This window comes from Galeopterus variegatus, unplaced genomic scaffold (assembly GCF_000696425.1).
Source record: "Galeopterus variegatus unplaced genomic scaffold, G_variegatus-3.0.2 Scaffold106, whole genome shotgun sequence".
NCBI classification, from domain to species: Eukaryota; Metazoa; Chordata; class Mammalia; order Dermoptera; family Cynocephalidae; genus Galeopterus; species Galeopterus variegatus.
The window spans coordinates 242,581-253,872 of NW_007726217.1; the positions used below are offsets into that span (position 1 = coordinate 242,581).

Here is an 11,292-nt window from a genome sequence, read left to right on the forward strand (position 1 = left end):
TTGCTCATTCTCCCCAGGGCCATCCCAGAGTTAGTTTACTCTTAGAGCTGCCTAGTGAGATACGTGGTTTGCTTTCAGACCTGAATCATAGCAAGGAGTCCCATGAAAGACTTACCTAACCTGTCATTCTGCCACCATTCCCCTTATACGGAGCGAGAATCTTCTCTTCCATCTAACAGAGCTCTTTACGTTTAAATTCCATAGTTTAACAGCCAACAAAAACAAAAAAATGCTCTCAATCTTGCCATCTGTTATGGCAATGCTTTTTCCGCAATGCTAATTTGTAACAACCTTTTATCTGTCATTGCAGTAAAGTAGAACAAAACTGCCAACCCTGTCATAACTACAAATGTATGCATAACTCATTCCTGGATCCTTACTCCTGATGAAGGTCTGTGTGCACATGGCAAAAACAAAACACTGATTTAAACTTCTAATGCTGGACTCATTTGGAATCCTAATAGCAATAATGTGATTTGTAACATCAATATCAAGAGATTTTACATTTAACTATTCTGGGAATGAACCTAAAGTTTACGTATTTTAACAATCATCTCATAGACAAATTGTAATTTCTTTGAACTCAGAAGCAATGTTGTTGGTACAAAATCATCAAAAATCAGGTCTGGATTGAAAATGCAAAATGTTTCCATCACCTAGGTAAGTAGAGCAATCAACTTTCTTCCAAATCATGGGATCACCTGATACTCAGTTGACTGCTACTACACATTACCAAAAATGACAGGGAAAATGCAAAAAAAAAGAAAGTGTTATTTTATATATTTTTGTCTCAAGTGCTAAGAGGATCTTGTTGAGAACGGGAGTGAGAATTGTATGGGGGGAGGGGTAACACCAATTTAAATTTCTTTGCTGCTGCTTCTGCATTTCATTAGGAGGTCTTGCTGATGCAACAAATTCTGGCCTGTGCTTTATTCTACACAACCAGAAAGGGCAGTAATCTGCAGTCAAGCTGCTATTCTCTCTTTTTTTCAAAAACCCCAGATTACATGAGTTCAGACGAGCCTAGACAAGGGCAGATCTTTCCTCCCTCATCTCATCTCCAGTCCAGCTCTTTTGAACACTGAGCATAGTGATGGTCACAGAATATATGTTTTTTTCAAGGATCAAATTCAAGAAAAGTGACCCAATGCCTCCTTCCTTACATATAGTCATTACCACGTCAGGGAGAACTGACGAAGTGATAGTGCCCAGCTCTGAAATTCACAGGCCTTGAGACAAAGGCATCTAAGTCAGGACATTCCAGAATCAGTTCCCTTAGGTATTCAAAGGATTTTGGGTTAGCCATCATTAAGAGAAGGATCATATTTAAGACTGTTTTTTTTTTTTTTTAATTGCTTATTGACTGAGGAAGGCTGACATGAGTGGGATGCATCTTATATTTTTAGATATCAGGTCTTGAAATGGAGACTTACTATGACAACTGATGGCAAGAAAAATTTTTGCTCCAAAGAATCTGTAAAACAGAACTGTGCATGTCCTTATCCTCCTGGATTTATTCCATGAGGTCTGGAAGTGCTCAGAAGACAAACCCATCCTTTTCTTTGGTTCTCCTCTCTGTGTGCTGGTGCTTGTTCAGCCATAGACAGACCCACACCCAGGAAATGGCTGTGTAGTGAGTGGGAACAGGAGGGATTTGGGAGACATGGTAAGTCAGAAAGATTTTTTTAAAAGCAGGTAGCCCATTTGGAAGAGAATTTTTATTTATTATTATAATTTGCTATTGCTACCACCAATGTAATATATAGGATACTAGGTTTGACTGAAATGCAATATGGATTTTAGCAAAGGAAATTTGGCAACTTTTGTTAAATGTTGTTTCTTTTGGAATAAGCCTTGACAGGGGCCTAAGAGAAGTTGCAGAGAAATGGCAAAATCACATATGTTTTAAAGTAGGAAGGGATTTTTAATTACTAAGAAGCCTTTCATTTTATAGGTGGGGACATAAAAGTCCAGAGAGATGTTGTGGCTTGCCCAAAGTCACAGAGTTAGAAATAAGTGACAAAATCAGGATTGAAACCTCGGTTTTTAGTTTAGTCCCATGCTCTTTCCAATCAGCCTATGCTGCCTCTCCGAAAAAAAGCAGAGAGAAAGCAGGAAGAAGGCAGCATCAAGGAACTAATGAAATGTCAATGTCTCGGAAAAGTGAGGTGAAGAAGAAGGAATAGTGAAAAAAAAAATAGCAGAAGTGCACAGGGTCAGAATCAGAGAGAAAACTGAGTAAAAGGTCTGTAATTCACAAGCTTTAAGAGAGAAAATAAGTATCGTGTGGAGTGTGAGAGGTGAAAGAAGGCAGAGGAATGGGCAAAGCCGGGCAGTTAAGGAGCAAAGAAAGGAGAATAAATTCAGGAAGTGATGGGTGCATTGTTAAGGGACGCCCCAACCCCTACTGACCTTAATATATGCATTCTGCTTCTGTACAAATCGCTTGCTAAAATAAATGGGGAATCCAGGATGGGGAAGGGCTACAGGGCTAACCGCAAAATTAGCTTATGTACCGCTGGCTTGCTTGCATTGGCTAGATTGTGTCAGGTGCGAAAAATTCCCACCTAGCTAAAAATAAAAGCTGCGAGAGGTTTCAACTCGGGGCTGCGCTCCTTGATTGGCCTGCGTAGCCCTGGCTGCCAGAAATAAACTCTTTTCCCTTTCCTATCACCCAGTTCTCGTGGCCAAATTTCTTTCACCCATCAGATGTTGGCCATAACACTAACTGAAAAAAAGTTTTAATTATCATTTACATACTTTTTAAGAAAATAACTTTTGAAAAACCTCAAATAATTCAGTAATAATTAAATTGACACAAAGTGACATATTTAGTAATGAGATTCATTATTCATTACAATAAGTAAAATTAAAGTATTCTAATAGGGCAATGTGGCCAAAACAATTACAATTCATTCCAAAATACATCTTAAAACAAAAAGATATGCTTCCTTTACAGTCACTGGTTTTATCATCTTTTAACTCTTCTCATAGTTTATTTACAATATGGAGTTTTCTTCACTATCACTATATCACAAAATATTTTACACTCACAGCAAATCATGAAATTACATTTATGAATTCTTAGTCACGAAGAGCTAAGAACCTTAAAAAGTGACCTAGTTCACCTATATCATCTCACTACCACAGTCATTCCTTACAGTATCAGAATCTATCCCACTTTTTTGGAAGGGAAATCACACACCACCAGGATGAACTGACAGGAGGAGCTCAATCTTTCATTTTACAGTTCATCCTCGTGCAGCCAACTCAGAAGGAGTGAGCCTAACTGCATGCAACAGACTGATATTCATACCTGCTTGTATGCCGTGACACTTGTTGAACTAAAAACCTTTTGGGATTGGCAAGGACCAGAGCTACTATAGCAATAGCTCCCACAGTTCTCACAACAGTTCATGGTGAGGTTGTTGGTAGAGTGAAATTTTGAAAAACAGGCATCACTGCAAAGACCATGTACCACATTTTGATATTTAACTTCAAATCGAATCTAGGAAATAAACACACACACACACAAAAAAAATAAGCAGAGCCAGTTAAAAATCTCTGATCTTTGAGCAGAATCCCAATAAAAGTAAAATCTAACTTACATCAGCATTCTTCTGACACATACTGCACTTAGTCGAAACACTATTGGTATATATGGTAACAACTGGTTTTTTCTTTAGCTCATAAGATGACAAGCATGACTGGCTGCAGAAATCCTTGCTAGGAGAGGAATTTTCAAATCGGGTTGTAATCACATCCTTTGGATTTAAAATGTCTCTAAAAATAAATAACAAAGGCAAAATGAAACATGTTCTTCACAATTATAAATTCTTCCTCTTTGTGAGCTAAAATAACATTTACTAGCGGCAACTACTGTATGGTAGAAAAAGGCCCAAGATAAGGCATCTGAAAACCTGGGTTTGACGATCAGTTCTGTTATTTATCAGCTGAGTGACAATGAATGAGGCAATTACCGTCTCAATTTCCTCATGTACAAAATGGAATTTATAATACCTAATTCACAGATGTATCAAGGGAGAATTAAATTTAAAATATAGCCAGCCAGATGCTTATGACAAAAACAGTAAGGTTTCCAACTCCAAGTTTCATCTGCTGGAGCCAATGAGACTAGATTCAGTGGTCATCCCACAACTCCAGACCATGAGACACAGTCCTCTTACTAGCCAGCAGCTGCCAACAGCAGAAACATGAATGAGACAAGAAATGAAATTTTTAAAAATTAAAAGTGCAAGATTTTGAGAAACAGATGAACTACCAAAGATTAAAATTAAAAATTAGCATGATATATAAAACTTGGCTATAACTGAAAAGATCAAAGAAACAGATGACAAAAGTACTGTTAAGACTTTACAAGCATGAGACAGGAAGAACACAAATAATTAGGTAGTTCTGTGAGATTCACAGAGCCATTTTGTAAGAACTAATTATTACAATAAGCACTGATAGCAATATCTTGGTAAAACAGAGGCTTAGTATTGCCAATCTTCGGACTAGTATAAAAACTGAAGAAAACAGTCATTAATTAGAAACACTAGGGAAAGCCACAAAGTAAAGAATAATAATGGCAATAATATCACATACTACAATAAGTGTATGGAGTAATTACTATGTGCCAGGCACTGTTCTCTTTACTCAGTTTATCCAACTTAAATATCGCAAAAGCACTATGAGGTAAGTATTGGTATAATTTCCATTTTACAGATGAGGAGACTGAATCAGAGGTTAAATAGCTTATCAAAGTTGTACTGCTCTCCACAACATCTTAGAATGTAAAAAATAATATTAATAATAAATTAATTAAATTTTTTTTTAAAAAGTAGTACTGCTAATAAACAGTGAAGCCGGAATATAAATCCAGGCAGTCTGATTCTAGAGTCCATGGAGTTAATCACTCCCCTGTCCTGCCTCCCATCCTGTACCTGTATTATAGAGAACTGTTCCACAGTAATGTATGAAAGAATAACTACAACAACAAAAATTATCTGAATTTTCTAAAATTCATTTAACCTTAAAAATATGACAACAAATCTTAGAAACCAAGTGATTATGCTTAAACACAGATGAAGTATTGATTTTGAAAAGTGATTTTTCTACTAAAAACAAAGCAATAAAAAATTTTATTTAATAAGATGAATCTGCCAGTGGCATAATGTATATATAAGTAAACCAATGAGAATGACTTTATAATGAAAATTTGTGTACATAAATAAACACTAAACCTTATGCATCCAAATGAGTGTTATACTTTAACACTTAGTTATCTTAGAAAAACCAGACCTCTCTCAACAGTAACATGGCTCAAAACATTTTTTCTAATTTTTCTTTTAATTTATAAGAACCCAAAGAACAATTTTCTAATTTTATAGTCAAATCTCATGTTTAACAGTATGACTCAGTTTAATCTCTATTACATTGACCTGATAAGGTATTAAGTAGCTTTTGGCAATTTGTAAAAATAAAATCCATGCTGAAAAGATACACTTGTCACCTAACCTAGCGTAAAGGAATGTTTCATAGGCTCTGAAGGCAATGACAAATCAAGGGATCAAAAAAAATTTCAATCAAGAGCAGCACTGTGAGGGCCAGCCCAGGGCTCACTTGGGAGAGTGTGGTGTTGACAACATCAAGTCAAGGGTTAAGATCCCCTTACCGGTCATCTTTAAAAAAAAAAAAAAAAAAAAAGAGCAGCACTGTGGTAAAAAGTCACTGACAAGGGTGACTACTTTTAAGAAAACAATATACATTTGGATGTATAAGTTGCACTATGTTCTTTAAAATTTAATTCATTTTATTTTGATATTTGATATGCTGAAGCAGAATATCTAAAAAACAGAAAACTAGATTTACTCGTTCAGATCAGTTTTATAAGAATGACATAAAAGTGTTAAAGATTTTAGAAGGGCATTTTACAACAAAACTAAATTTCAGTATTTAAGTAAAACATTTAAAAAGTTCCCCCTCCTTTCCTTAAAAGTAATATCTTACTTTTAAAAATATTTTACTTTTAAAAGTATTATTTTACTTTTTAAATTACTTAAAAGTAATATTTTTATTATTATTTACATTATTATAGAGCAACAATGACCCAAACAAAAGCTTACCAGGATATCAGAAATAAACACATATTTTTGTGACCATTTAGAGTTTTTACCTTCTAAAGAATTAAATAACTTTCATATACTATTAAAAGAGTGCTATTATCTTATTCTATATTTCAATAACTTTCAAGATAACTGTTAAACAATTTTGAATGGTTGTTTTCTATAGTTACAGGATATATGAGTGGTCCTACAATTCCCACAAATGGTTTGTTATTTCTTTCCATAGTAAAATTTAAACTGAAAGATAGAAAACTGGTTTAGGTAATACTTGTAACACCAGGTCACTTATTTAATGTTGTAAAACTTTAGATCCGCAAATTCTTCCATTAGCCAAAAACATATTTCCATAGAAAAGTACTAAACTAAAGAAATTCAAAGTAGCAATAGCATTTTGAACTAAATTGTATACATACTAAAAAGAAGTAAAGTAAAAAGGGATGCCATTAAGAATTTTATACTTCGAAGGGCTGGCTGCTTAGCTCAGTTGGTTAGAGCACAGTGTTAGAACACCAAGGTCAGGTGTTCGGATCCCCGTACAGGCCAGCCACCAAAACAATAAATAAACAAAATAAAGAATTTTATACTTTGAGCAGTTTGTGCAGGTTTTCTTGGGAGGAGGTGGTAGGCAGACAGGTGAAGAATATCCAGTGATGCATCGTGTGGAACAGAAGAGCTGAGTAGATCCTGTCTTATGATATGCAGTTTGCCCCTTATAAAGCATTTTTTTACACCCAGAACAAAAAACTTGAATTGCTACAGCTGGAACTGAAGGAACCCATATATTTGGACGAGATGGTGCGAGAGAAAGCTGAAAGCCTGGAGTCAACTGTTGGGCTATCAAAACAAAATAAGAAAAAAAAAGTTTCAGTATCAACACTAATGCATATACAGTCTCTCTTTTTTAGGACAAATTCCTTCCGTCTTGAAATCCAACGCAAATGAAGCAATAAGCACTCCAAAGCAGGGGAGTTTCAAACTTTTTTTAATCATAACCCACAGTAAGAACTACATTTTACATTATAACCTGGTTCTCACATACATACATTTGTATGTGGGTATAAAATTTGATAACTGAGACAGAAGTTTCATGAAATAATAATCTTTTTCATGACCGGTAAGGGGATCGCAACCCTTGGTGTGGTGTCACCCACACCGCGCTCAGCCAGTGAGCACACCGGCCATTCCTATATAGGATCCGAACCCGCGGCGGGAGCGTCGCTGTGCTCCCAGCACCGCACTCTCCCTAGTGCGCAACGGGCTCGGCCCATCATGCTCTTATACAACCTTTTTTTTTTTGGTGGCTGGCCAGTATAGGGATCAGAAATCTTGACCTAGGTGTTACAAGGCTGTGCTCTAACCAACTGAACTAACTGGCCAGCCTGATATAATCTTATTTTATCTCATTTTTTAAAATGCTGGTGAAGACCAGCTACCCACAGTTTGAAAAACACTGCTCTAAAGGAAGAGAAAAACTTACAAAAGGAAGTACTTTACCTCAATTCTACTAGTCAGAATAAACAAATATTAATTGTAATTAATTTATGAAGTTCTATTTCTTACCAAGAGGACTGTCACTAACTGAAAACACAGCACTAATTTTCAGTTCACTTTCTTGAGTTTTTGGCTGTTGGGCACATCCATACTCCTTTAAAAAAAAAAAAAAGTAGAGAGAGAAACGAATTCAGTGTATCTAAGTAAACTAGAAATTCGACAAAAAATTATTCTATCATATTTATCTCTTATACATTCTAATCATAATTTCCCTCACAAATACCTTAAAAGTCAAAATTTATAAGTTATTAGACTAGATTTCATCTTTACAAAGACAAACTTTCAGAATTGGAGAATCTCTTATAATAGTTACATCTACTTTTCAAATGTAATCTTCATATATGGGAGTAATATATAGCTATTCCAATGCTGAGCACTACCCATTTTTTAGGCTGTGTTTACAAGGAAACAGTAAATAAAATAAAATCTGAATGATTTACAGTCTGGATTTAAATTAGTAATTTTAGCCAATACACTTACAAGCTATCGTATCTGCTAACAGCAGAAAAGATACAAGAGTTTCAATGCAATCTGCTTATCATACATAAAATCATCACAGCCTAAATCAGATTTATAATGTTTTAAAATAAAATGCAATCATGAAACAATTTTTAAATATATATATATATATAAAACTATCTTTTTTATTTCTTCAGATAATTTATTATACATGTATGTGGGATACAACACTGATTTTCAACAGTTGTGTACAATGTGCAATGGTTAGATCGGGATATATAATTATCTTGAAAAGGACTCTTCTTTATTCTGAGATCACAACCATCCTAATTTTTTTTTTGGTGTTTAAATAGGCTTACATATTCCAAAACAGAAAGTTTTTTTTTAAAAGGCCTTACTTTTCTGAAACAATGGTGATAATAAACAGTAGCTGTATTTTTAATCTCCCTACACTTAGCAAAATAAGCGACTAAATATGTCAGTTCCAAAGTTACTTTTGAAATTTCTTTAGACTATTAAATGCCAACGACTAGGAACCACTGCATTAAATTCACCACTTTCTATGATGTATATTATGGCACCAAAAGAGGTACTGCCTGCAAGATAAGAACTATTGTACTTTCTTTACAAATGAGGAAAGTGAAGCTCAGAGATGTTTAGTAACTTGCCCAAGGTCATGATACTAAATGCACAGATGGGAATCAAATACAGGTTTCTCTATTCCAAAACCGACCCTCACAGGGTATAAATACAACATAATTACTATAATAAATTCAAACCCGGGGTCCCAATTGAAATTAAGTTCTCCTGTTGTAGTATTTTCCATCTCCTTTCTCTCATAGCACTTACCATAATACATCATTTGATATTTAGTAGGGTAATAATTTGATTAATGCCTAATATCCCTCCTCTCCCCCCACCCCACTGGACTGAAAGAACTGTGTCCACCATGGACAGGGACCACATCTGTTTTTTCACCTCCCTACACTCAATGCCCAGTATTATAACACAACAGAGAAGACTACGGGTTCTGACAGCACACAGAACAGATGTAATCTTGGCTCTTCAACAAGTTATTTAATCTTTCTTAGTTCCAATTTCCTTATCTGTAAAATAAAGATAATACTACCTAACCCATAGGGCCACTACAAGGGGTGGGGGGTGGATGGAATGGAAACGATTTAATACAGATAAAGTATGTAGCATGTCTTACACTTAGGCAATAGCAAGTAAGCAAAAAAAGTAAGTAAAAGTAGCACGCAAAAATGCTAGTATAAGAATACTTAGGTAATATTATTATTTTCATAATTGTGGCATTTAATAAATATTTGTTGAGTGAATGAATCCAAGTCCATTCAATTCAAAGTAGATGTTCTTAAACATTATACTTAAATAACAATATTCGTTTATTGGCACTTGTAAAAAGAAGAAGTTAAAAGTACTATATACACCTCCTTCAAATTACCGAAAAGAATGTTTAAGATTCAATAAAAACTTACTTTATCAACTCAACTATAATATGTTTCTAATATTCCTGTTATGTTTCCCTGATCAGTTTCTTTTAAAGTAACTGTTCTTAACTTTCATCACTCACAAGTCCTGACCCCACACATTTCCTGCTCACTTACATTTTAATTTCCCCAAGTAAAAAGAAGCCACTAAGAACTTGCTCAACAACCCCCTCCACCATACCTACAATAGATCAACAAACTGTCTTCCTATGTTACAGGAAAAGGCAACCTCTTCTTAGCCACAGCTAAAATAGTGCTTGTGTTATAGATCCCTCTCCTTTCTTTTGGCATTCCATCCTGTCTTTATCTTCAGCCTCTCTCCACCTCCATATTCGTTTCTTCCCCTCAGTTTAAAATGAATCTGTTCCTTTAGGAGCTACTGCCTTCTCTTCTCCTTTCCTTTACAACCAAACTAGGGAAAAAGTACTTCATTCTTTCTCTACTTCCTCACTTTGATTCCCTCCTGAACCCAATCAATCAGGCCACTGTTTCAATTGAAACTGTGTTAAGACAACCAATCATCTCACAATTGCCTAATCCAATGAACACTTTTAGGCTTCTATTATATTTGGCCTCTCAGATACATCTGACACTGCCAGTGATTCCACGGTCTTCTGGTTCTGTTACTTCGATTCTTTACTACTTCTTAGTATCTGCAATGGACTGAATGCATGTGTCTCCCCAAAATTCCTATGGTGAAATTCTATAGACCCTGAAGTGATAGTATTTGGAGGTGGAGCTTTTGGGAGATAATTAGGTCATGAGGGTGGAGCCTTAATGAATGGCATCAGTGCCCTTATAAGAAGAGGCCAGAGAGCTAGCTAGCTCTCTTTCTACAAGACATGGGAAGTGTGCAAACCAGAAGAGGGCCCTCACCAGAACCTGACCATGCTGGCACCCTGACCTCAGACTTCCAGCCTCCAGAAGAGTGAGAAATAAATTTCTGTTGTTTATAAGCCACCCAGTATATGGTAATTAGTTATAGCAGCCTGAAATGTCTAAGACAGTAAGACAGTATCCTTCATTGATCTTATATTCACCCTTAAAGTCAACAGTTCTCAATTCAGTGGCATCAGAAGTTCCTGGGGGTCTTATTAAACACAGATCATTGGGCTCCAGCCCCACAGTTTCTGAATCAGTAGGAGAATATACATTTCTAACAAGTTCCCAAGTAATGCTGAGGCTGCTGATTGGGAGACTAAGTCGACCCAGTTCCCAGCTTTCTACTCTGAGCTTTCTACTCTCTTCTTTCTACTCTTGCTCTCTAAACAATCTCATACACAGTCATGACTTCAACTATCACCTATATACGGTTGTCAGACTTAGCAAATAATATAAAACACTCAGTTAAATTTGAATTTTGGATAAATCACAAATTTTAGAATAAGTATGTTCCATGAATTGCATACAATATACTTATATCAAGGGCCGGCCCGTGGCTCACTCGGGAAAGTGCGGTGCTGATGATGCCAAGGCTACAGGTTCAGATCCCTATATAGGGATGGCCAGATGCGCACTGCGGAGAGCGTGGTGCTGACAACACCAAGTCAAGGGTTGAGATCCCCTTACCGGTCATTTTTAAAAAAAAAAAAAAAAGGGCCGGCCCGGTGGCGCACTGGAGAGTGCACCGCTTGGGAGCGCAG

At 35.9% G+C, this 11,292-nt stretch overlaps 1 protein-coding gene across 1 annotated transcript in view; it reads right to left on the minus strand.

The window, feature by feature from the left end:
• LOC103601252 (zinc finger MYM-type protein 6-like) overlaps nucleotides 1–11,292 on the minus strand; it is a 27,595-nt gene that overhangs the window by 8,742 nt on the left and 7,561 nt on the right. The window contains exons 3-6 of the mRNA XM_008585640.1: nucleotides 7,689–7,773; nucleotides 6,713–6,962; nucleotides 3,609–3,783; nucleotides 3,317–3,508 (exon numbers count right to left, since the gene is read on the minus strand). Coding sequence (XP_008583862.1) covers nucleotides 3,317–3,508; nucleotides 3,609–3,783; nucleotides 6,713–6,962; nucleotides 7,689–7,773 — 702 coding nt within the window. The remainder of the gene's footprint in view (nucleotides 1–3,316; nucleotides 3,509–3,608; nucleotides 3,784–6,712; nucleotides 6,963–7,688; nucleotides 7,774–11,292) is intronic.